The sequence below is a fragment of the Tasmannia lanceolata genome, unplaced genomic scaffold (genome assembly GCF_043159265.1).
Source record: "Tasmannia lanceolata isolate RefF3 unplaced genomic scaffold, GAP_Taslan_0.1 ptg000016l, whole genome shotgun sequence".
In the NCBI taxonomy this organism is placed as follows: domain Eukaryota; kingdom Viridiplantae; phylum Streptophyta; class Magnoliopsida; order Canellales; family Winteraceae; genus Tasmannia; species Tasmannia lanceolata.
In genome coordinates this window covers 20597503-20625169 of record NW_027518693.1, presented here as the reverse complement: position 1 = coordinate 20625169, position 27667 = coordinate 20597503, and the positions used below count along the sequence as shown (strand labels likewise).

Below are 27667 nucleotides of genomic sequence, written 5' to 3'. Positions count from 1 at the left end.
TGATGATTCTCCTGGTTTGGTTTTAACTCAGACCACTTAAATTATATGCAGGTTTATTATTTGCATGCAAAAGGATGTCTTTATTTACGGCAATTGTGCCTGCACTCACCATCTCTACCAAGAGACCTCTAGGTACATAAATTTCTTTTTTTTATGATAGGCACTACTATTAGTATATGAATTTCATGCATATAGGATTTATATAAATTTTTTACCTTGATTAATTGAACTTTACTAATGAATGCCAATGAAAATCTTGTTTTTAGCCCTTCTCTATGTTTGGAGAAGGTTTTTTCATATCTTCTGTCGTGTTTTTTCTGTTGGATTGTATTGTGACCATCTCTGTCTCGGGTTGAATGCTAATGAAAGAGTGATATCCTCTCTATGGAAGGGATAGACCCAATTTGACGTAGCACGTCATACACAAATTAGCAAGTCAATGGCATTAACTTGGATCACCAAATTAGCAATATTATCAGTCGCAAGTTACTTATAATTTACTCGTTTGAAGTAAAGGATGCCTATAATAACAATTCATTTAATGGCATGTCATTAGGAGGATAGCATTTAATAGCAAGCATTAGATTATTTCCCTTCTTTTGTTCGTTTCTTATATCAATAGGATTTATTTCCTTATTCTGGTTGCTCTTTTATGACAGTAGTATTAATATGTAATGGGAAGCATGAGAAGGCAATTTTGGCCAATAAATAGAACTAAGGCTTAAATCGCATCAGTGAGGTAGGCAGTCATGTAAGACCACGATGGTTCCTTTAGCAAAGCTCAATAAATTCTTTTCATTTATAATAATTGTTTACTTCTTTCATCATCTGTTAGTGTTTACTTTGGTACAGGAAGTTTGTTCTCTTATCAGGAGTGGTGACTTGAGTTGAATACCAATCTTTCCACATAATCTCAGTGATTACATGTGTGCCATTAGGGCTGTGACTATGTCTATGCATGATACTTAATACTATTTGCCTTGATTTTGGAAGTTTTGATTAATGTAGTTTAGATTTAACTTCTAATGTAAGTCAACACACGAATGCAGGCAAAACAGAATTTCAGAATAGGGGAAGGCTTCAGCTTATTAAATCTAGGCTAGAGGTACCCAATACATGTTGTCAACCATTTCGACATGAAAGACCTCTTTCACTCTCTTGTCGACTGACTCCCTCTACGGTGATATGTGCTGCTGCTTTGGTGAGTTGATATTGTAAACTTTTCTTGTGTGGTAAAACGATGCAGCCTGAAAAAGAGAATGAATTTTCTAGTGTGGAACTGACTGTACACGATCATTATCCCTTTGATGATTTTTTTGAATGGTATTATAATTCTGATGATCTTCCTTGATATGTTCCTCTGCTGTTTGTTCTTCTTGTTTTCTTTGGCCAGCTCGGTCATTTGTGTTCTTCTTGTTCACCCAGCCATTAACTTAAAAAAAAAAAAAAAAAAAAAAAAAAAAACCCAAAGGAAAATCAAGTAAAACAATACCAACACTCTTCATACAGAAGAAGCAAGCGCGACAGAAAATAATGTAGGAACTAAATTAAGAATAATTTTAACAAAACTTATCCTGTTTGTGCTGCAACAAGCAAAAGAAAGAATAAGGAAACTACAAAAGCATAAAACTTGCCCACACAATCAACTTTTTAACTACCATTCAGAAGAAAAAAAAAACAATCAACTTTTTAACTAAACTCAGACCAGACCTGAAGTCATACTCCTAATCAAACAGCTTGCAGAAATTTGACTAAAATAAGAACTCAATTTTGAAATACAACTTTGTAGACCCCCAAAATCTACTTTAATCTCAATTCTTCATTACCATCTATCCTAGTCCTTCATTATAACCATTTTCTAAGGACATTACAAACTTTTAAAACTGTAATTCTGAACTGAAGCAATTAGATCTCTAATTTATCTCCCTTCACAAGGCACAGAATTGTGAAATCTTTCCAAATTTATAGAAATACTTGTAGATCTTGAAACAATCTTTGAATCAGGGTATAGACTGCTAGAAACAGATACTAAGGTGAAAATTATTCTGATAAGAAGTTTCTACATCAATCTAAAGGCCTCTTGTTTTTTAACTGCATTATACAGGCATCTATTTTTACTCGTTAAGCCACGGGGTGTTATAAAGTCAGTGAATATTATAACCCAATGAATGAGTAGATGTTTTCCTAAGAGATATTTCATGAGTTGAGTGTTATAAAGTCAGTGAATATTATAACCCAATGAATAAGTAGATGTTTTCCTAAGAGATATTTCATGAGTTGAAATTGCTTAAATATTTGATGGTGGCTTCTCAATACATGGCACTCGTTAACTACTCAGATTCATCAAGTTTGGTTTCAGTTCTATTGCCAGATGTAGATTGCTTTTTCATTATTATCTCCTTTCATTTATGTATTTGTGTAATGTCATTTTTGCTTACCTCAGCCTTGTAGATATCATAGAAGCCAATGTTGCTAAGAACATCTTACTTCGAGGTCCTAATGTTGATTTTCTTTCTTGGTAGAATGCGAGATGCTCAGCAGAGCAAACTCAGACTGTTGAACGCCAATCATCAACAATTACCATCGCACCGATACAAGGTAATATCCATTCATTGATAATCGTTTGATTAGTTGCATTATTCAAAAACTCAAAATTGAATATTTGTTCCAGTTTCCTTTGTTGACTTAGTTTGATTGAGCTGATGTGATCATCAGCTCAAGTGATTTTTTTATGAAATTGATATCTGTAATATATTTATGGCCTGGACATATTAAGAACTTTGCGGAATTAGAATTCATCAACAAGCTTTTCTTTTTTTTTTCAGTGTTTAGCCCAAGGTTGCCAGATCGGGAATTGAAAGCGGGAATCAAAACGGGAATCGAAAGTGGGAATCGAAGGCTCCCAGGAAAAAATCCTACTCAAGGTTGCCAGAGCGGGAATCGAAAGCGGGAATCGAAGCTGGAATGGAAGGCTCCCAGGAAAGAATCCTGCTTCCATGGTTTGGCCGTTCACAATCATCATCAAGCTTTTGAATATTGATTAGTTATATTTTGTCCTTGATGTTTCTTGTAATGAAGCTAATGACTTTCTTGTAATGAAGCTAATGACTTTCTGATGTAGGACCGGGAAGAGAAATAGTAATGAAGCTAATGACTTTATGATGTAGGACCGGGAAGAGAAATAGAAGAAGAAGAGAAGAGAAGAAGAGGAATAGGAGAAGAGAAGGAGAAAAATAGGGCAAGAAGGGAAGGAGATGAGAGGAAAATTAGAAGTAGAACTAAATAACATGTAAATACGAGTCCAAGAAACTAAATAACATGGAAATAAATCCTAATGGGCAAATATGCCACTTATTGGCCTATTATCTGCATCACTTTCTAATGATGATTGCTTATGTTTAAGGCCTTACACCATATAAAAACTCATATATATATATATATATATATATATATATATATATATATATATATATATATATATATATATATACTAGTAAAACACCCCGTGCGATGCACGGCTTGGACCGAAGAAAGTCTGATTTAAAACTGTTTAAAAGAATATTTATTCATAAAAAGATAGAACTTTAAAATGCAGCTTGTGACTTAGACCATGGAAAAAAAGGACTAAAATCATATCAACCAAGTTAAAAATGACAAATTAAATTACTAATGACGAATAGGAAACAAAGAAATGCAAAGATGTCATAAATGAACGGTAGATGCATAATGATTAGAAAATGGGATTAACAGGTGTAAGTCACTTAAAGAGATTACAAAAAGAACCATGGCATTCACTGTATTGAGAGCTTTGCCATGAAGGCCAAAGAAGAAATCTGAGGGAAAATAAGTTGTTTTCTTTTAATTATACTTCCATACACTTAGTCGGTTCAATTGCAACACCATCTTTCACATCTGCAGATTGAGAAGACACTTGTGATAATTAACAAACTATTCAACTATCATTGATGTAAGGAAAACAGAAAAAACAACCAAAAATTAGTTGTGGTAATAGCAAGGGTGTCTTCCTGTCTACTTGGCCTCCATGCAATGGGAAGATATGTGCATATAAAAAGGAAACTACACATTATAAATAGCATTTAATAATCCAAAGAAACATGATGGTCATGGTTTACATTACATAAACTATGTGTAGACCTAACATTAGCACCTCAGTGAGCTCATCGAAAAGTGCTCACTGGATGGAATAATCAGTTTTGGATTCAAAATCAGTTCCCAAAATCTGTAAGTAGCAAGGAAATGCACCCAATAAATGCGGAAAAAATGAAAAATCGAGAAAAAAAAAAGATTTGAATCCTAACTTCAGAGATATTTCATGATATCCAAAGAAGAAATCTTAATGATAAGATAGGTCGACTCTCAAGATTCCTCCGGCCAGTGAGTAATTCAAGAAGAAAAATTCCAAAGCTTCATATTCTGCTCTTGGACATCAATAATCCTACTTCCAATGTCAATAGAAACATTGGCAATGGCCTAAAAGGAATAAAAAGAGGGCACTTGATGGGGTGTAAAAACTCCGGCCTCTCACAGGCCGCCACCTGTTCCAGAGTAGGTGAACTCCAGCCTCTCACAGGACGCCACCTGTCTCAGAGTAGGTGAACTCCAGCCTCTCACAGGCCGCCACCTGTCCCAGAGTAGGTGAACTCCGGCCTCTCACAGGCCGCCACCTGTCTTGGACACCTCACCAGGTTTTCCCCTATAAATAGGGGTTCAAAGCTCAAACCAATGGGTAATGAAAAACCTTCTCTCCACCTTAAACTCTGAGAACTAGCCCCGCACTTCTGCTCATACTGACTTGAGTGTCGAAGGGCATGTCCGGAGTAAAACCCGGGTTGGTCTTCTGACCTCGCTTGCCTCTGTGCAGGACTCAGCCCTCATAGCAGGACTCAGCTACTTCACTCCACTTCACTCCGGTCCCTCAGGACTCAGCTCCTCGGGTCATCCAGCTCAGCTCTTACGTCATTTTCGTACCTGTTACCGATTTTAGGTCTAACAGATTGGCGCCATCCGTGGGACCTCAGAACTAAAAGCCGTTCTCAGACATCTCACAAAAATGGCAGGGCGCAATAGTGCGCGGATACCTACTGCACGGACTACCCAAACCATGCTGCCCCGCAGGACCCGGAGCGAGCGAATCGCCTCGCTGGTAGTAGCAGCTTCTGCTACAGCCGAGCAGAGCCCTGCTCGCTCAGAACACCTGAATCCCCTGCCCACTCCGGAGCAAGTTCAAGCTCTTTTTCAACAAATGACAGCTCTCGTTGGGCAGTACCAGCAACTGCTTCAGACACCTCCCCAACCTCCTCCAGAAGCTCCGCGATCTGTCCAAGAAAGGCCAGACATCCACAGGGGAGAGTCATCGCGCCATGGTGAGGATCGAACTCACCACTCCACCAGACAAGTCCATCACCCCACAGCGAGGCATGCCCAAACAGAGCCTCACCGCCGTCAAAGGTCGCGGTCCCGCTCCGCACAAAGGCGCCGAGCTCATGAAGATCGTGCACCACCAGTGAAGTCTCGACCTCGTCGTAGGAGTCCGGAGAGTCAGTCCGGCTCCGCGGCGAGCCAATCTGTGGGAAGAATCAGGTCCTTGGAACATAGAACGGATCCGCTCCTACAGAGAATGGAGGAGATGGACCACCGAATAGAGGAACTGGCGAAGGATCAGAGCCGGCCTGCCTCCAAGGCGTTCTCAAGTAGAACGCCGTTCACTGATGATGTCCTGGGTGCCCCAGCACCCAGAGGGTTTAAAATGCCTGCCGTCCCGTAGTACGACGGGACTACTGACCCCGTGGACCATTTGGAGACATTCAGAACAATGATGCTCCTCCATGGCGCCTCCGACGGCTTCATTTGCAGAGCGTTTCCAACGACGCTAACTGGTGCGGCAAGAGACTGGTACTCCAGAATCAAACCGAACTCTATCAGTAACTTCGATGATTTCGGAGAGGATCTGGTCCGTCACTTCATGAGTAGCCGCAGGCCGAGGAAAACAACAGCATCCCTGATGGCCTTGTGGCAGGACGACAATGAGCCCCTGAAAGTATTCGTCCGCCGCTTCAACAGGGAGGCACATCAGGTGCCAAATCTAGATCCCTCAGCAGCTATGAATGCGCTCCTCACGGGTGCCAGGTCTAATGTTTCCGTCGGGCTGTAGCTCGACAAAATCCGCACTCACTGGCAGACCTCATGGCCGGGGGCAGAGGAGTATATAACGGTGGAAGAAACACTGGCAGCTCTTAATTCAAATCGGAGGATAACCTCTGAAGAGAAAAATCCCCCCAAGCAGCGTAGGGAGGATAAACCTCCAAGAAGAGAGAAGTCCCCACTTCCGCAAAGAAGAGAGGAGAACTTCATACCTCTCAACACCTCCAGAAAACATATATTGGCTGCGATCAGCGAAGAGGAATTTGTGAAGTGGCCTGCTAGAATGATCTCCAAAGGAAACATGAGAGATCCATCAAAATACTGTTGGTTCCATAAGGACCACGGTCATGACACAGATGAGTGTTGGCAGCTCAAAGAGGAAATTGAACAGCTGATCGGCCGGGGTTATTTGAAAAAGTATATCCGAACTGATGGCCGCAAGCAAGAGCGCAGGGAAAAGAGCCCCTAAGGCCGCGGCCCTCGAAGATCACAGCCGCCCCCTGCTCGGAACAAAACCCCTCAGCCGGCCAGTACGCAGCCAGAGGCACCACGATCTCAGCTAAGGGGGGTCACTGGTACAATCATGGGTGGACCTGCCGCTGGGGGCACGTCCTCCGCTGCTCGCAAAGCGTATGCACGACGGATCAACGTCGTGCACACGACCAGCATGAAGACAAGAACAGAGAATGAGATCTCCTTCTCAGATGCAGATTTGGACAACCTCATACTGCCTCACGACGATGCACTGGTGGTAACCATGCTCGTCGCCAACTGGGAAGTAAAGAAAATCCACGTGGACAATGGGAGTTCGGCGGATATCTTATACTATCACGCCTTTCAGAAGATGATGATAGGTGACGACCGGCTGAAGCCGGCAAGCTCAGACATGTTTGGCTTCTCCGGAGAGGTTGTGAAAGTAGAGGGGCAGATTGAGCTCCCAGTCCTTGTCGGAGAGCCACCTTGCCAAGCGTTCGCCATGGTCAACTTCCTGGTAGTAAGGGCCACTTCGGTCTATAATGCTATCCTGGGACGGCCTGGCCAGAACCTGATTCGTGCAGTGGCTTCGGCCTACCACCAAAAGATGAAGTTCATAACGCCCAATGGCGTGGGGGAAGTTCGAGGAGATCAACCTCAATCCATGGAGTGCTATGCGATGGTACTCAGAGGCAAAAATGCAGTGGAATCACTGCCAATCGAACTGCTCGATGTAAGGGACGAGCTCAGGGGGACTCAACCCGCTGAAGACCTCATCTCCATCCCACTATGCCCAAAAGATAGTGAGAAAGTCGCTATGATCGGTTCCTCTCTCAGCAGCAGCATTCAGCACCAGCTCACTGAGTTTCTCCAAGACAATGCAGATGTCTTTGCATGGGTTCCCGCTGATATGCCCGGCATTGATCCAGAGATCAGTACGCACAGGCTTGGTGTTGATTCAACCTGTAGACCGGTTAAGCAGAAGAGGAGGCATTTCGCTTTTGAAAGGCGACAGGCAATAAAAGAAGAAGTGGAGAGGCTTCTGAAAGCTGACTTCATTCGCGAGATTCGATACCCGGACTGGTTGGCAAACGTAGTCCTAGTAAAAAAGACAAATGGAAAATGGAGGACCTGCGTCGATTTCACCGATCTGAATAAGGCCTGCCCTAAGGACAGCTATCCGCTCCCAAAGATCGATCAACTTATCGACGCTACTGCGGGTCACGAATTGTTGAGCTTCATGGACACCTTCTCTGGATACAATCAGATCAGGATGTACGAATCAGATATACCAAAGACCTCATTCGTCACAGATCAAGGGACTTATTGCTACCGTGTTATGCCCTTCGGCCTCAAAAACGCCGGAGCTACTTACCAAAGGCTAGTGAACTGACTTTTCTAGAACCAGATCGGCCGCAACATGGAAGTATACGTGGACGATATGCTGGTCAAGAGCCGGAGTGCGCAGGATCATGTGTCTGATCTCAGAGAAACATTCAAGGTCCTGAAAAAGCACAGCATGAAGCTTAACCCCACCAAGTGCACCTTTGGTATTAGTTCAGGGAAATTTTTAGGGTTCATGGTAAGCCAACGCGGGATAGAAGCAAATCCGGAGAAGATTAAAGCCGTGATGGAGTTCACCGGTCCAAAAACTATCAGAGAAGTTCAGCGGCTCACGGGAATGATAGCTGCACTGGGGCGCTTCATCTCGAAGTCAGCGGAGAGGTGCCTGCCCTTCTTTAGCGCGGCCAAATGACTCAAGACTACGCCCTGGACGGAGGAATGCCAGACCGCATTCGAGGAGTTGAAGAAATACCTGTCCTCCCCACCACTATTAACAAAGCCGGAGCCGGGCGAGGAGCTATTTCTGTATCTCTCCATTAGCTCCACGGCTCTGGCAGCTGTCCTCGTCCGCGAAGAGCATCGCCAGCAAAAACCTATCTATTATGTCAGCAAGGTTCTTCACGATGCAGAAATAAGGTACCAGCGGGTCGAGAAATTGGCTTACGCGCTGGTAATGGCAGCCAGGAAGTTAAGGCCGTACTTTCAAGCCCACACCATAAAAGTCTTGACTGATCAGCCACTCCGGCAAGTACTCCATCGACCAGATATCTCCGGGCGACTTGTGAAATGGGCCGTGGAGCTAAGCGAGTTCGATATCCTGTACGCACCTAGGCCAGCCATCAAGGCTCAAGTACTGGCCGACTTCGTGGCTGAATGCACCATCCCCCAGCAGTTCGTCGATTCTGAAGCTGTGCAGCTCCCAGTTGCGGAGAAAGCAGCTCCTAAAGAATGTATAGCGGAGGGAGCTGAAACAGAAATCGTTCATCTGCCAGCCAAGCAGGACTCCACAACCAGCTCACTAATCTGGGAAGTACATGTCGACGGGTCTTCGAATAAGAGTGGCTGTGGAGCCGGCCTTGTCCTCACCGGGCCTGATGACTTCACTGCAAATTATGCCCTGAGGTTTGGATTCCGCGCATCCAACAACGAGGCAGAATATGAAGCTCTCCTCGCCGGAATGAGCCTCACAATCCAAACCGGCGCCCGGAACTTAAAAGCATACTGTGACTCAGCTGGTTGCAAACCAGATTCAGGGGGTCTACGAAGCTCGAGACGAGCGTATGATCAAGTACCTCGCCAAGGTCCACCAACTCGCCAGCAAGTTCGAAAGCTTTGAGGTCATCAGAGTCCCCAGAACAGAAAATGCCAAGGCAGATGTGCTGTCAAAACTGGCTGCCTCCTGATATACCACCCTTGGGAGCATACGCATGGAGTTCCTGCAAAGATCCAGCATCGAAAGTAAAGCCGCGCAAACAATGCAGGTAGAGAATGAGCCGTGCTTGATGGACGAGATCATCAGTTATCTGCGCGATGGTAAACTCTCTGAGGATAAAAAGGAAGCCCGCAAGGTGATACAGAGAGCTGCCCGATTCTCCCTCAGCAGTGACATCTTGTATAAGAGATCCTATACTCTCCCATACCTGAAGTGCCTTAGGCCGGGCGACGCCGCATATACACTCCAGGAGACGCACGAAGGAATTTGTGGAGAACATCTGGGGGGCAAAGCTCTGGCAATAAAAGTGCTGCTCAGAGGTCTGTATTGGCCCACCATAAGCCAGGATGCGCTGAGTCTGGTTAAAAGGTGTGAGAGGTGTCAGAAATTCTCTCCCACCATCCACCAGCCCGCCGTGGCGATGGCTCCAATTATTAGTCCACTCCCCTTCGCAGTATGAGGGATGGATATCCTAGGCCCCTTCCCACCGGCCTCCAGAAAGCGCATGTTCGTGGTAGTAGCGATTGACTATTTTACTAAGTGGGTGGAGGCGGAACCTCTAGCGCAGATCACAGAGCAAAATGTGCAGAACTTCTTCTGAAAATCAGTAGTTTGCAAATTTGGGATTCCTCGTGCCTTGATAACGGACAACGGCAAACAGTTCGATTGCCGGAACTTTCGGAAGTTCTGCTCTGATATAAAGATTGAACAGAGGTTCACTTCAGTAGCTCACCCCCAGACCAACGGGCAAACAGAAGTGACTGATAGGATCCTGCTTCAGGGAATAAAGAAAAGACTGGATGAAAAAGCTGGCCGCTGGGCAAACGAGCTTTATCGCGTTCTATGGGCATACCGCACTATTCCTCGCACGCCAACTGGTGAATCGCCATTCAACCTCTCCTTTGGAACAGAGGCTGTGATACCGGTCGACATAGGCACTCCGTCTCCTAGGGTTACCAGCTTCAACGAGCAGCTTAACAGTGACGGGCTCCGCGCCAATCTCGACTTATTAGAGGAGATCCGGGAAGAATCTCGAATCCGAGTCGCCGCCTACAAGCAGAGAGTATCCAACTATCATGACTCCAAGATACGTCCCAGAGAATTCCGGACATGAGATTTAGTCCTGAGGAGAGCAGCCGTCTCCCAACCAATGAAAGTCGGGAAACTCTCCCCGACTTAGGAGGGGCCATATCGAGTGAAAGAAGTTATCCGCCCAGGTAGCTACAAGCTAGAGACACAGGAGGAACATTTATTACCCCACGCATGGAACTCCAAAAACCTCAGGAGATATTATCAGTAGGCACATCGTCCGGTGTGAGAGGTGACTTTGTAAATTACGTTTATGATAATATGAATAAATAATTCTTTTTGCAGATTCAAATTTTCCTCTTATAATCGGAAACCCAGTTCATAAAACTTGGGTACTCTTCGGAAACCCAGTTCATAAAACTTGGGTACTCTTCGGAAACCCAGTTCATAAAACTTGGGTATTCTTTGGGAACCCAGTTCATAAAACTTGGGTACTCTTTAGAAACCCAGTTCATAAAAGTTGGGTACTCTCTGGAAACCCAGTTCATAAAACTTGGGTACTCTCTGAAAACCCAGTTCATAAAAACTTGGGTGCTATCAGTCGTCTACAATCCCAGGTTATTAAAACTAGGGGGCAAGCCGGGCAAGTCACTCAGCTAGAGCTTATCAGAGACGGAGGAGGACAGAGGAGCACAGATATGGACAAGTATAATTTCATTGATCAAAATGTGGGGGCCTCGAGGGCCATTACAGAATTAGCCTTAAAAAGGCTGTCAAAAAAAAAAAGAGATTCTGGGGTCTCAAGGACCATTACAAAAAGAAACAGAAAATACTAAGAGACATCCGGAATAGAGGCAGTGTCGACAGCGGCATCAGCAGTGGTATCAGCAGAGACCTCCAGATCCTCCTCGACAATTGTCGGCCTAGCAGGAAGAGTCATATCTGTCATCACCAAGTTTGGGTTGCATGCTTTGAGTTGCTCAAGGCAATCATAGTACCCAAGACTATAGGCCTCGCTGGACAGACTGAAGAGTTCGGCCTCTTTCTCCTCTGCAGCCTCCTTCACCGCGATCATTTGCCTCTCTTTGGCTCTCTCCCTCTGGGCGTTCATGGCTTCGGCAGCCTTATCCAGCTTCTGCCTTTCGAGGGCCAAATCCTCCGCCATCAGCTTCTTTTCAGCCTCCACCCGTCCGATGCTCGTTTGGAGCTCCTTGACCTCAGTGGCCAGCTTCCCGCTCACCTCTTCAGATTTGGTGATGGCTTCGGAGAACTTCTTGCTCTTCTCCTGGAGATCGTTATAGTATATTCCAATCTACAGACAGAAACAAGCATCAGTATAGGAAGAAAGCAAAAGACGGACAGAAAGTAAGCAAATTCATTACCTGATAAAGTGAAGAGAACACCGCCTCTTCGCCAGTAGCTGGCGGCTCGTGGATGACCTGTTGCTTGTCCTTCCGAAGGAGACACTTGCTCACGATCTCAGCCGCCTTTCTCTTTTGGCGCTCTTGGATCGCCTATTGAGCCCCTTCCTGCTCCCTTGGCTGGGCTCCTTGCCTTATCTTCTCGACTGTTGATTGTTTCTTCATTTCTGCATGTAAGCAAGCAGTCAGAAGCAAATAAAAGGAAAAACAGCAGTTTTAAGAGTCTAGCTACATACGTGCCGGAGTCGCGGTACTTATACCAAGTCCGACCAGAATATCTTCCCCTGAAAAGTTCGAACAGTGAATGAGACCTGTTCGCTCCACCTCCTCCCGCATCAGGGCGAACGTCCTCCTATCGTCGCCCTCAAGAAGCGGCTTGCGGCTCAGCACGGTGGTATTCGGAGTATCCCACACTAGAGGAACTGGTCAGGCTTCGCTGTACTCCGTGTCCTTGACGTAGAAGAACCTATTCTTCCACGAATGTATCGACGAAGGGATACCAGTAATGATTTTTAAATCAGGGCGCTGGCTAATATAAATCCAGCCCCCTTCCTTGTGCCTCTTCAGATGTGCACAAGCACGGAATAAAGGCACGGACACGCCCCTCTCTAGCCGGCCATGAACAAGGTACAAAAACCCAGTCAGTAACCTTCATGAGTTCGGAGCCACCTGGGCAGGAGCCAGTCCATAATATCGGAGCACCGCGACAAAGAATGGGTGCAAAGGAAAGCGAAGCCCTGCTCTCAACGACTCTTCATAAATGCAGAGATCCGAGCTTTCGTTACACGCCCTATCTCCCTCTATTGCCGCTCTCAGCTCGAACGATGGGGGCACACAATATTTATCTCTAATGTCCCTCAGCATGGACTCGGTGAGGTGATTTTCCTCAATTAGAGCCCGCATGTTGTACTTAGGGTTGGCCTCCATCCGTGCTCTAGCGATGACCTCCACGGCCCGGCCAGGAAGGAACGTTGTCGACGCCTCAGCAACGTCACTACCCCCACTCCCCCATACTCGGTGGAGACTATCAGTCGGGAGTGGGGTGGCGTTCAGATCTAATATCACTTCGTCCTTGTCCCCTCCGTCGTCGCTGTCTATAATATCTACTCTAGCGGCCGGACTAGCCATTACAGGCTCCTGAAGCGGCCTAAGTTCTGAGCTACTACTAGTGGAAGACTCAGAACCGGACTCGGAACTTGAACTACTATAAGACATGTAGAAAAAAGAGGGGCTGAGAAGAATACCGGTGAGTAGAGAGCTCCTAGATCCCCGCGCAACTCCAACCACGAACTGCGAAGCCGAACTCGCAGAGCAAGAGAAGAGGAGGAGAAGGAGAGAAGATAAAAAGTGAAAAGTAAACAATGAGAGGTAAAAACCTCCTTTTATAACTTTTCGAAGGCGGTGGAGCATTAAATGCGATGCACGCGTTTCGAGGGCCTTCAAAAGATGCCACGTCTCTTATTAATGACGGACACATCCTCCCAGACAAAGATGCGATTGAGCACGCGCGTATGGATACGCGCGTATGTACGCCTATCTCCAAAGAACAACCGGACTGGATCTCCGCACTCCGGATTGGATTACCGCACTCCGGACCGGATTACCGCACTCCGGACCGGATTTCCGCACTCTGGACTGGATTTGGATTTCCGCACTCCGGACTGGATATAACGCGTTTCTACAAGACGACAAAAACCAGTCCGGCCCAAGCCGGACTGGATATAACGCGTTTCTACAAAACGACAAAAACCAGTCCGGCCCAAGCCGGACTGGACACAAGACGACAAAAAACCAGTCTGGCTATAACGCGTTTCTACAAAACGACAAAAACCAGTTCGGCCCAAGCCAGACTGGACACAAGACGACAGAAACCAGTCCGGCCTAAGCCGGACTGGATATGACGCGTTCGCTAAACGACAAAATCCAATCCGGCCTAGGCCGGACTGATGAACTCCGGACTCATCTCCAGCCGGACTGGCTCAACTCCGGACTGGATTTCCGCACTCATCCCCAGCCGGACTGGCTCAACTCTGGACGGGATTTCCAGACTTGTTTCCAGCCGGACTCCGGACTGGACCTCCGGACTCAAATCCAGCCGGACTCCGGACTGGACCTCCGGACTCAAATCCAGCCAGACTCCGGACTGGACCTCCAGACTGAACCCTCCGATTCACTTCCGCACGGCGCCTGCCCGTCCAGATAATCGATCAACCACACTATCCCAAGTCACTCAATGACTTGGAAAACTGGAGGGCAACTGATGGGGTGTAAAAACTCCGGCCTCTCACAGGCCGCCACCTGTCCCAGAGTAGGTGAACTCCAGCCTCTCACAGGCCGCCACCTGTCCCAGAGTAGGTGAACTCCGGCCTCTCACAGGCCGCCACCTGTCCCAGAGTTCACCGGCCTGTCCCAGAGTAGGTGAACTCCAGCCTATCACAGGCCGCCACCTGTCCTGGACACCTCACCAGTCCGGCGATACAAGACGACAAAAACCAGTCCGGCCATAACGCGTTTCTACAAAGCGACAAAAACCAGTCCGGCCCAAGCCGGACCGGACACAAGACGACAAAAACCAGTCCGGCCTAAGCCGGACTGGATATGACGCGTTCGCTAAACGACAAAATCCAATCCGGCCTAGGCCGGACTGATGAACTCCGAACTCATCTCCAGCCGGACTGGCTCAACTCCGGACTGGATTTCCGCACTCATCCCCAGCCGGACTGGCTCAACTCCGGACGGGATTTCTAGACTTGTTTCCAGCCGGACTCCGGACTGGACCTCCGGACTCAAATCCAGCCGGACTCCGGACTGGACCTCCGGACTCAAATCCAGCCAGACTTTGGACTGGACCTCCAGACTGAACCCTCCGATTCACTTCCGCACGGCGCCTGCCCGTCCAGATAATCGATCAACCACACTTTCCCAAGTCACTCAATAACTTGGAAAACTGGGGGGCAACTGATGGGGTGTAAAAACTCCGGCCTCTCACAGGCCGCCACCTGTCCCAGAGTAGGTGAACTCCAGCCTCTCACAGGCCGCCACCTGTCCCAGAGTAGGTGAACTCCAGCCTCTCACAGGCCGCCACCTGTCCCAGAGTTCACCGGCCTGTCCCAGAGTAGGTGAACTCCAGCCTATCACAGGCCGCCACCTGTCCCAGAGTAGGTGAACTCCGGCCTCTCACAGGCCGCCACCTGTCCCAGAGTAGGTGAACTCCAGCCTATCACAGGCCGCCACCTGTCCTGGACACCTCACCAGGTTTTCCCCTATAAATAGGGGTTCAAAGCTCAAACCAATGGGTAATGAAAAACCTTCTCTCCACCTTAAACTCTGAGAACTAGCCCCGCACTTCTGCTCATACTGACTTGAGTGTCGAAGGGCCTGTCCGGAGTAAAACCCGGGTTGGTCTTCTGACCTCGCTTGCCTCTGTGCAGGACTCAGCCCTCATAGCAGGACTCAACTACTTCACTCCACTTCACTCCGGTCCCTCAGGACTCAGCTCCTCGGGTCATCCAGCTCAGCTCTTACGTCACTGTCGTACCTGTTACCGATTTTAGGTCTAACAGCACTATATTAGGGTAATGACTAATTGAGGAATTTGCAAATTATTTTAGAAATGCTTTTATCAAGTTCCTAAAAAGGATCCACAAAACAGAGTATTCGTGAATTTTCAGTGAATATGAAAATTACTGGCAAGCACCTTCTTTTCATAAAATGCAAGAATTATAGTTATTCCTGAAGTTCAAGTACCTGGAAAGGTCCATCCTCATGCGAAAAAATGTAGACCGTGACCGGCACATACCGCCACTTTCATCTTAACAGTCAATTGAACAAACCGAGACATAAAAGCCCAGAATCACTTAAAATACAATCTTGTGGTATAAAAAACACAAATGGAACAAAATGTTACCTTCATAGGCTGTGAGCGAGGGAATTAGGGCTTTGGGAATTTCTTGCTTCCCCTATACGATTCATTGAGTTTCAAATGCCATATATAAAAAAGGCACAAACTGGTTAGTCCCACTGTGTCCAGCCCCATTTGGGCCTGAAAGAGAGGTTGCAGTTGGACCTGAATTGTGCTGCCATCTCTTAAGCAACAACCCTATATTAGGGTCAGACAAACCCTAATTTCTCTACTGTGGCTGGAGAACCATCCCCAATCAAAGAGAAGAAAAATAAAAACCCAAAATAGGGATAAACTCAGAGAGAACAAAAACAAACAAAAACCAAAGACACAAAAATAGCACCTTCATGGTCTTGGAAGCAGATCTGTAGATCTGTGTAGTGAAGAAAGCCAGGAAAACAAACCCCTCCATAAATTTTCATTGTCAATGGTATCTGTCGATCCGTGTGGAAAAAAAGAAAACCAAGAAAAAAACCCTATCCATAACTTTTCATTCTCAATGATGAGAGAAGAGAGACGTGGGGAGCAGGAAGAGAGAGGAACATGAGATAAGAACGACACGTACGCCTCGCCGGATCGACACCTCGCGACACAAAATTTTTGTCATTGGCTGAGATTTGGTGAAAAGCAGGGAAGAGAGAGAGACGCGTGGGCAATCGTGTCCGGCTTTTCTCTTTGGTATTAAAGGGCAAAACTACCTCTATGAAAGAGCATTTTACCCTAGCATATGGATATGGATATATATATATATATATATATATATATATATATATATATATATATATATGGTGAAGGCGCTAAACGGTAAATATCAACTACTGTGACGTGTTAAATTTATAGAGTTTTCAAATAATTCATAAAATTCTTCTATTTTCTCTTCTGCTATAATATATACTAGTAAAGACCCGCCGTGCGATGCACGGAGTGCCCAATAAAATGCTTTATAACTTAAAAAGAAAAGAAAAGAAAGAAAAAACATTCATAAGGAAGATATATTTGTAAATATAGAGATTAGAAATCAGTATTACACAGTTGAGTAGAAGATAAACCTGAACAAAGAAAAGGCGCATAAATTATACGCAGAAATCCCGACTATTATTTTGCCTATTTTAATAAAGAAATCGACTGGCCAGTGGAGACGTCAGAAATTTTGAATAAGTAACTCCTATGATCCAAATTTTAAAATACATACCATTTAGGACAAATGTGACAATGATAAAACGAAATGTTGTTTTGCTGATAATGATCCATACAGTTGGTTATTCAAGCACAATAAAGAGATCATTAACCTTGGTATGGTGGGTTGAACAGATGAGACTCCACAAACACCCTTTGTTCGGTCAAAGCTGTACCCACTTGGAGGGTAAAGCCAACTCCTAAAGAATGGCCAGCAACACATACATTGGAGGTTCCTAATCTATCAACCGCCAAATTTAGTGCCTTCAAAGCTACATTATATCTGACAGATCCCTTGAAACTTTCCCATGCTAAAAAGGAAGATCCTCCTCACAATCTATAGATGTTTCCATAATTCCTCTTAAATCGGATGGTTAAGATCACCCTAAAGGAGGGGGGTAAGATTGAAATTATATGACTTTAATGGGTGCCTTTGCAGGGATGGAATTGGCACTTGACAGCGTGCAAATTAAAGGTAGAACACATATGCATACATTTCAAATGAATAATGTGCATGGGACGACAAAGAGAATAGAAAGTCATCACACTGGGTGACAAAGTAAATGAAGATGAGTCATAAAATGAATGCATTAAAACTATTAGAAAGAAAAATCATGCATGCATTTTATAAAATATAATCCCCGAGAAAAAGTTCCGCGAATACAGCACAACACGGGAAGACAGACAAGGTAAAAGGGGGTCGACTCGGGCGAGTCGATTCAGACACGGGGGAGTTTTAAAGCTATGATTCACATGAAAGAAGGTTGTACAGAGGGCAATGGTTTTAAGTAATGAATGCTTTAGTTACTGATTTAAAAAAGTCTTTCTTTATAGGAGTATGGGATCCTGGCTTGATGTTATAGGATATACCATACGATTATTTATATTCGGATATAACACCCCTCACAAAAGTCTTCATTTTTCCAAATGATATTGATTCTAGAAACTTTATCTGTTGTTAAATATTCTGTGGATTCTTTAGTTTGGAAGTGAGTACCTATCATGCGAAGTTTCTAAGTTCATGTGGGTGGGCTTGGATTAGACTTCTTGTTCGCGAGAAGCCTCTTACATGCCCATCCAAATGATGACAGTTCAATAATGCTACAACAACTTGGAAATTGTTAGTAAAAATGATATCATTCAAAAAAAAATGATCATTATAAATTGAAGGTGTCTCTAAATAAATCTTGGACTGCATAACAGAAATGCAAGCAAGCTACAATGCCATTCAAGAACGTTTATAACAACTTCAAATCAAGCATGCACTAATAGACATTATGTAATACCTCAAAGAATCACCAGTCCTTAGTTGCAATATAGGAGATGTTGATTGTATTGCAGATTGAAATGGTAAGGAAAACATCTGTTCTCTAAATGTTGTCATCCATGAAGCCAATTCACTCAGCCTGAAAGGAGAATATATATGTATGCATACATCAGAAGAAAGCAATACAGCAAAGGTTACTCAGAGAGGCTTTATCTTGAACAAAGATGAAGTTTAAAAGGTAACTTGGAACACGTAAAGAATAAGTTTATAAAAAGCAGCGGTTCTTCCACCAATGAGCTCAATACCCCACTCCCACCAAATCAAAGAGACCTAGATCATATAAACCCAAGATCCCACTCACACCAATTCCTCTCTGCAAAGATCCCAATTCCCTTTTTTAACATAAGAATCTAGAAAGATCTGAAGCACACAACTATCAACTATGAAATAAAATCCTGGCTAAGATATCAAAAGAAGGATTACCTAAATTATTTTGGGCAAATGCCATTCAGAGTTATGATCTGTCTTCTCCAATATCAGACACGATCACCCGGATCCTCTCCTTCCCCAGATAAATGGTTTGAAAATGAAAATCTGCAATACCACATAAAAAATCAAAAGGTTACTTTAAACACACAGGAAAAAAGTATAAAAAAAAACAGCTCTTCCACCAATGAACTCAAGAACCCACTATCTAAGATCACATGAAACGGAGTGAAGACGGTAAAAATATATAAGCTTGCTTAAGCGCTAAAATATATCAGTGAAGGCACTAAAATATAGCAGAAACAGAGAGAAAGCACTAAAAATATATAAGCTTGCTTATGGGCCATATCCGGTTTCATAACCTGGTTTTTAAATGATTACATGAAAACTTCCATAGCAATATATAAAAATCTAAGGTCAAAAGAATTAATCGGAACATGAAACGGAGTGAAGACAGTAAAAATATATAAGCTTGCATAGAATGGAGATCATATAATTACATTATATGAAACAGATTTAGTGATGAGAGTAAAAGTAAAAGTTCCATGACCCTCAAATTCGTTTCATGACCCCTGCTAAAAAAATTGAAAAGGAATACATGGGAATTTAAAAAGGAATAGAGCAAAGTACAAAGTAACATCTTGGCTTTTCATTTCCCCAAATTGGTTTCGTGATCCCCATAAAGAATACCCAGATCTCTGACTCTTTCTCGATTGATAGAACTTCTTTATCTGCTACACCCAGAAAGGAAAACAAGATAATGAATTCAGTTTGTTGATTACAAATTCGAATAGGGAAGAAGAGAAAGAGAGCGGTCTCTGGAATATGGAAGAAAATAAAGAGGGGTTTGGCCAACTTAGAGTTAAGATAGAGGGGGGAATCGTAGGGAGAGAGCGCAGGGAACTACGACACTTTCCATGAAGCAGAGAGAGCTGTAATTGAGAACTTGGTAATTAGTGAAAATGGTGAGATCACAAAATTGTCGAAAATCATGGAAAGAGTTGAGGAAAATCCGGCAAAAATCCCAAAATAAGGAATCAAATATGAGGCCCTGGACCCAAAATCGTAGATGAAAAATAGAAATCCCAAAATACGAAAAGAAGAACCTAGATTTTAAGGTTAATACTAACCTGAAAATCCAAAGAAGAATCTGAAAAAGAGGATTAGGGTTTACATACGTTTATCAGGAAAAACACCCAACTCGACAGAGAACCCGTAGGATTAGAAATCGTTGTGAGAGAGAGAGAGAGAGAGAGAGAGAGAGAGAGAGAGAGAGAGAGAGAGAGAGAGAGAGTATTTTTCTTGGCAAAAATATCTCTGAACATTTGCAAAAATATCTCTTAGACGTTTTGGATGGCCTTAGATGATATTACCCTTAAATACAGGCTAAAACACAGAGTAGTCAAGGGGGAAATGTAAAAAAGAGAGGGGAGAGAGAGATCTACGTGTTAAATCGACAAATTTTTGCAGAACAGAACTAATGAGCAGAAGAGAAGAGGGGAATAGAAATTTTGAGAGATGAGTAGAGAAGAAAGAGGGAGGAGGGATTACGCGTGTTAGAGAGAGGGCACATGAGGTATTTAAAACTCAGAAAAGTGTGAATTTGAGGGCATATTAGGCATTTATCTGTTTCAGCTGATGTGTAATATAACATGGATAATAAAAATATATATTCACAAATGTAAACCCATTACACGAAAGGATAAGGTTTTCAACTACCAAAACCATTAGCGGGCAAGATGTCACCTTCTTGACCCCTTCCCATAAATTCCAAAGGAAAAACATATAATATATAGAAATGTAAACCCATTACACGAAAGGATAAGCACCCTGCTGATGGTTTTCCTCTACGAAAACATTAGCGGGCATGATGTCACCTCCTCGACATGAAATGTGGCATAGATCTCAGTAGTGGAAACAATCAAAGAACGCAAATAGACATAATGAAGGGGACTGAAGTGGGCATTCCACATGAAAGTATTGACTTCAAAAATCTGGAATAAGATCAACTAAAGATTGAAATCAACATTTAACAGAAAATATAAATAATCTAAAGTAAGGATTGAAAACATTTATGACAAAAAGAATGCAAGGCACTATCATGGCATACCATTTGAAAAATAAGTATTGCAAAGATGATAAAAGGCACTATCATGGCATACCACTAATTCAACCTTCTAATCCATGTATCTACTTGCTCTAAAATCCTGAAAACATAGAAAATAATTTCTACATTAGAAAAAATCTTCTAATTGATCTATCTCCTTGCCTCAAGATCCTGAAAACATAGAAAATAATTTCCAAACACACATGATGAAAGTTCTATACGAATGAAACACCTCACAGGCTCATCAAAGTTGGACAACAATATAGTTGTGTCCCAATTAAATCAAAGAGCCCTCAAATTTATAAGAAATTGTAAATTGGTGGACAACAATATAGTTGTGTTCCAAAATTAGAACCTCCCAGTTAAATCAAAGAGTCAAGAATGCTTTATAACTTTTTTTTAGAAATGAAAGAAGATAAATTCATGAGGAAGTTTGATTTGTGCAGTAGCAATATCAAATGCACAACTGTAATTAATAGACAATCTTAAAACTGAGCTTTGCTCTTCCGGAAAGCACATCTAAAGAAACGAAGTAAAGAAAGTGCGTTTTAATATAATCTGTGAAAATGTGACTTTGCATAATAATGAAATAGGTTTGAGCCTAAACCCAAAACAGACTACAGTAATCTGAAACCAAATTTTACTCCACAAATTTTTGCAATTCACAATTAGTGGGAATTAGAAAATTTCAATTGCCCAACAAATGAAGTTTTACTGATATTAAAATAGAATTTGAACCACCGGCCACTTTTGATTTAACTAAGTCCATTGATTTCTATGAGAAAAATGCGACCCTGCTGATTTAAAAAAAATGCTGATGAGAAAAATGAAAAATAAATGACAATGGAGGGAGAGAGAGAGAGAGAGATCACTTGCTAAGCATGTTAGAAGAGAAAACAGGGGCGAAATCCTATTTCTGGTGGCTCTAATGAAATCCAAAAAAAATATTGATGAGAAAAATAAAAAATAACTCACATTGGAGAGAGAGAGAGAGAGTGAGAGAGAGAGTGAGAGTGAGAGAGAGAGAGTCTTCAAATAATTTGGTCAATTTTCTAATGTAAATGAGATTAATTACTCCATAATCAAATCTCAAAGCATTGAACATGCATCATGCAGGGACACTTTGTAGAAAGGAAGAAGGTATATAACCATAAAACTAAAAAAAAAAAAAGTTTATTTTCCATGTTCTGCATTTTTTTCAAGGTATTGTACAAAGAAAGAAAGAAAATTTAGAGAAGGAAGATTTCTTTTATTTGTAAAAAGTGTTGTGTAAAAAGAAATAAGATTGAAAATAATATATATTAGATAAATTTAATCAAAGTGGAAGGCAACTCGCAGCAGCAAACCAAATTCATTGATGTCATAATGATATTCACAACACCAAACCAAAACCGAGCATATGAAATGAAAACAACAGAACATATAGGAAGTTGTATGTAGACAGACACCCAACCACAAATATAGTTAATATTTAAAGTCTGAACACATGCACAATGAAGGTACTACCATTAAAAAATAAAAGCAATGAAGGTACTAACCTTTATGAGAAGCTTTGCAATTCCATCTTTTGCTTTTCCATCCTTGGGTATGAAGAAACCCTAATTTGAAAACACTAATCCTAAGACAAACCCATTATAGTAATCAACAAATTCAAAAACCATGTATCCCTCTTTCTGCAGAAAAGAGACCCTGATTTCTTATTGATAGATAAACATGATCAAAATGTGTGTTTTAATTCCTTTAGGAATGCGTCCAATTCTCTCAATTCCCTTAACCCTCCCTAAAAGGGTTTTAATCTCCCGTTTATATAAGCAGGTTTACCAAATTAGAAAAATATTTCATGAAACCACTTCCTCAATTCTATCAACTGCACCCAAATTCAATTCTTCTCTTTCCTTATGCACATCACATTTAAAAAGAAATTTTAAAAAATGGAAGATAAAAGCAAAGACACATTTCGAAGATTCACCATATCCGTATAACCACCCTTTTTCCTGCCATGTAATAAAACCTTGCCTTCACTGCACACATAAAAGTGGTTAAAGAAATTTGCTTTAGGCTGTAGTAATTACTAAAATTTTTTTTTATGAAGTGATGAAATGAGATTTTCATTTGGTCATTTAAAATTATAAGGAATAATGAAAAATGAAACATGAAACAGGACTAAAGAGAATACAGTATATAGAAATGAAAGAATCCCATTCAATGGAGAGAGAGAGAGAGAGAGAGAGAGAGAGAGAGAGAGAGAGAGAGAGAGAGAGAGAGAGAGAGAAGCTTGCTACAAATTTTTAAATTTTAGCACATGAGTTTCGTCTTATGATTCTGCTTTGAAAATGCTTTTGGGAGTTTAGCTCTCTTCCCTGCAAAAATCAAGCATTAAAACACATTAAATCATATTTTGAAATCAGAAATGGAAATATGCTAAACATCATGGCCACAAAAACTTAATTGACTGGTAGAGGAAAATCACAAAAAGCCATTGATGAAAAGTAGAAACAGCTGACCAAAGTTACAGACAAAGAAAAAACAAATGACAGGAAGATGGATCAAATAGTTTTTTTTTTTTAAAGAAACGAAAATGTATGGATATAGGAGGTTAAAAAACTGATAAAGAAAAGAGAAATATATATTTTAAAAATAGAAAAAATGACAAAATTTCCGAATTTTCTGAATGCAAATCAAACAACCCAAGGAAAAAAAATCCACGTGATGGAACAATTCAAAGCATACCAAAAGACGAGTAACTAAAGCATGTACTTAAGAACTGTAACTTTTTAGTTACAAAAACAATATATTATGTAACTTTTTACCTTGGCATATAGCCCAAAAAATATGCAATAGGCATACACATTATTAGGAGGGAAATTAGAACCTTCAGACTTCCAGGTAACCAATTCCTTGGTAAGATAATAATCTTACAAAGACTACCTTGATGCGTCATAGAAGATCATGTAATTTGGGCTCACCTAATTTGAAGCTGATCAAGTGCATGGAGGATGTGAGAATCTAAAAGGCAATATTTCCAAAAACAATAGTGAATAGTTTACAGTTTATAATCTCTAGATGAAATAGAGAAATAAAGGAAAAAAATGAAAACGGCTGATTTTACAAAAAATGTTCTGCATCTGCTTAATATAGATATAAACCGAAGGAAACAAAGCCCCACAAAATGGAATATGATTTCTTTCTACCTGAAAAATACCAAAGTCCAATTGGTTTAGCTCCATATGTCTATCCCAGGTTGTTCAAAGGTCAAAGTATATCAAAAGTTTACTTTAGCATCAAAGTATATCAAATTAATCACAATTCAAAAGTAAAAGTTGTTACACCCGAACAGATAGGGTTTCTATTTGCGAAATAACAAACAGTAGAATACTATTGGGATTACATTCAATCGGGTACTTGGAAAAAACAAAGTCCCATTGAGGCATTCTATCAAACAATTGAGAAGCAAAATCCACGAAACCTCATAGAACATACCCAATTCCATAGAACTTTCAATAAATTGGTAAGAACAACTTAGTAAAATACCACCAAAACCCTAAAATCCTAAACCCTGACCTGTAATGCAAACAGAATAAACAAAGCAGAGAGCACATCCATTACCATGAAAATTCCAGCTGAAGCCGTCGCTTTAGGAAAAACGAAGGGTAAGATATGGAAATCTCGGGGTGAGTAGGTAAGGTCTCTGAAAAAAAACCCTGGTGTAAGACACGTATCGGAAGAGATAAGGCTTTTGCCAAAAATATCTCTGATGAGTTACAGAGAGATTAAAAAACCATAAATGAGGGGGGGTAAGATTGAAATTATATGAGTTGAATGGGTGCATTTGTTCAAAAAGGTCAAGAAATGTGACGTGTAATTCTCACGTGATTTTCATAGAAATCGAAAAAACTCTCTCTTTTCATCCCAGCTTATTCAAAACTAGTAAATAACCCGTGCGATGCACGGGCCGACAAAGAACTGTACGGACCACGTCATAGGTTGATCCAAACCGTCCATGTGATGGAACACAACATAAATAGGTTGTGCCCCAAAAATCATTTCCATAGGCTGATCCTAGCCCTCCAATCTATAGATGTTTCCATAATTCCTCTTAAATCGGATGGTTAAGATCACCCTATAGATTTTTTATTAAAAAACCATAATTTGTGAAGGAACTTGAAACCATGATTTCCATGTTAGGAGTTGAGAATCTCCTCTGCCTCAACCTACACCTTATCTATAATTAGATGGTACAAATCAGAAGAGCAAAAAACACCACTTACAATAGCAAACTACTTTTCAAATGAAATAGTAATAATTCCATAAAGAAGCACCTATTAATCCCCAATATCATCAAATATAACCACAAACCTAACAACAATTTTCACCCAAAGCATGCAAACATTGTAAAATGAAGAGAGTCAGTTCCATTATCAAATGCCCTAAAAAATTCTCTTCAATTTGCGACTAAGAGTATGAAGCATCCTGAAAAATGACAAAGAAAGACCAATACCGAGTCAAACCCTAATAAAAAAAATATAAAACCCTAACAGAGAGATGAAATAAAACAAAATTTATCTCAGTTCTTACAGTAAAAGCTCTCTTAATCATTCAAAAAATAAATAAATAATTAAAAACCTCTCGTAAGGGAGTTACAATAATAAAACCCTAAAATCAAATTCCTGAAGATGAAGTAAAATAAAAGGAAAATAAAATTATAAGAGTACATGACTGATCACCAGCCCGTTTAAGATAGACTGAAATCCCCTGCTATTGTAATATTGTTGTTGTTGAACTGATGAAAATCCAGAAATAGAGATGGAAAAAACTTCATATCATAAATCTCATCCATTGTTGCCACCCGAAGCTCTTTCCTGTAAAAAACCAGAAATAGAGATGGAAGTAAGAAGTGATTAATTAATTTGAGAAAAGAGAGTGTTTTCCCGTCGGCGATGACGATACTGGTGCCGGTCCGAAGGCGGTGGCGGAGTGAAAGGGGAAGCTGACAGAGCGGAAGCTTAGAGAGAGAGAGAGAGAGAGAGAGTACGTGTATGCTTAATTGGCTATGGAGGGGGGTAAGATTGAAATTATATGCTTTACTGGGTGCCTTTGTTAAAAGCATAAAGGAGGGGGTAGGATTGAAAATATATGATTTAATGGGTGCCTTTGTTAAAAGCATAAAGGAGGGGGTAGGATTGAAATTATATGAGTTGAATGGGTGCATTTGTTCAAAAAAGTCAAAAAATGTGATGTGTAAATCTCATGTAATTTTCAAAAAAATGGAAAAAACTCTCCTCTTTTCATCCCAGCTTATTGTAGTAGAAGTCAAGAAATGTGACGTGTAATTCTCACGTGATTTTCATAAAAATTGAAAAAACTCTCTCTTTTCATCCCAGCTTATTGTAGTAGATAGAAGATATGTGTGTGTGTGTTTGTAATTTTTTAATTTAAAAAAATATATGTATATATCTGAACGCGTGATTGGAATTTTCAGTCCTTTTGTTTTTGTTTTCTTATTTTTACATTTTTTTTGAAAAAATAATAATCAGAATGTGAATTTCAGGAAAAGAAAAGTCACCTGAACTTGACGACGGTGGTACCGGGTTTCCCCCTCGTGACGACGGCGATGGTGGCTGCGGTGGGGGAGGTGGTGGTGGAGGCTGGTCGGGCGGTTTCTTCTTTTTTGGTCTGCTTGCATTTCTTGGATTGTTGAAGGATCAAGAGAGCGAAGGACCTTACAGGGACGACCGGAGAAGACGATGAATAACCAAGAGGAAGCAATTATTATTATTTTGGTAAAATTGCTTTTATTGTATCATTTTATTTGCATCAAAAGTGGAATTTTTTGTTAAAATAAAATCTAAGGTTTTCTTTGACAGGAAAAAAGTTTTAAAGGAAATCTATCTTGTTTATTTTACTTGCATTTTGCACTTATACTCTGGTTGGGCTATTTATTCAGCATTCTAGACCCTACGTAAAATGATGGACAGTTCGAAATTTCTGAGCAATTGTTCAGGCTCAATATGATTGTTGTTGTTAGCTTCTCTTTAGTGGGACCACCCAATCACTGAATATTAGAAGCAATTAGATCTTGTCAAATGTTTAGGGATCTTATATTTGAAGTGATTGTTGGGTTATATGATCTAAATTGTGGGACCCACTTGATGAACTGTATGGATCTTGCTGATGAGATGTTGGTGGGCCCTATCACTGAACTTATCTCTGTAGAATTAACTTCGGTAATTGAAAATTTAACCCTTAACCCAGGGTATTTTGTTCATTCAAACCACATTTTATTAGTGCTTTTGGCTAATATATATTTTTTTGAAATGGGTGGTGGTTCAATTGAGTTCAGCCCCAACATGGGTTACAAGCTCTCGTGACATGAACATAATTTCTAATCAAAAGATTTTGCTAATGGAAGTGTCCGTGCCATTTTGGACAAAGCCATTAGAGACCCCACATTTTGCACATCAGCTGAATTTGTCTTGACATGAGGTGGCATCTGTCACCTGAAAAAGAGGGGCTGTAAAATTGCTTTTTGCACAACTATGGTGACCAAAAATTTTTGAATTCTAAAATTGTATTTACCAAATGATAGTTTACCAAACTTGATGGTGCATTTGTTTGCCATTCTAGAAATCATTATGGCAGCAGGGAAGAATTGTTGTTCATGATAAATAGCCACAAAATCCCAAAACTATGAAGTTGCTACAGCCATGGAAACAAAAAACTCTACTCAAGACGGGATTTTGTTTCCTGGTTTTTAGCAACTACGCCCTCATCTCCACTCTAGAGACACTGATTTATCATGAAAAACAATTCCTGGCAGTCAAACGTGCCCTCAGCAAGAGATTTTGTAATGGTATTGTTGAAACCAACA

At 41.6% G+C, this 27667-nt stretch overlaps 1 protein-coding gene and 1 long non-coding RNA gene across 4 annotated transcripts in view; one reads left to right on the top strand and one right to left on the bottom strand.

Moving 5' to 3' along the window:
- Window positions 1-26689, top strand: LOC143849099 (uncharacterized). Its single transcript, XM_077358152.1, has 4 exons — window positions 1-132; window positions 1050-1201; window positions 2523-2598; window positions 26348-26689. The coding sequence occupies exons 1-4, from the start codon at window positions 75-77 to the stop codon at window positions 26545-26547; spliced, it is 486 nt and encodes a 161-aa protein (XP_077214267.1). The 5' UTR covers window positions 1-74; the 3' UTR covers window positions 26548-26689.
- Window positions 20459-27667, bottom strand: part of LOC143849104 (uncharacterized) — a 39262-nt gene continuing 32053 nt past the window's right edge. For 2 of the 3 annotated variants that reach the window (XR_013235554.1, XR_013235553.1), the window contains 5 exons: window positions 23082-23159; window positions 22769-22820; window positions 22338-22397; window positions 20803-20899; window positions 20459-20686 (listed from right to left, as the gene is read on the bottom strand). This is a non-coding gene — a long non-coding RNA (uncharacterized LOC143849104). Of the gene's footprint in view, window positions 20687-20802; window positions 20900-22337; window positions 22398-22768; window positions 22821-23081; window positions 23160-24405; window positions 24447-27667 lie in introns of those variants that run through there. The other variant, XR_013235555.1, reaches the window with a different exon arrangement.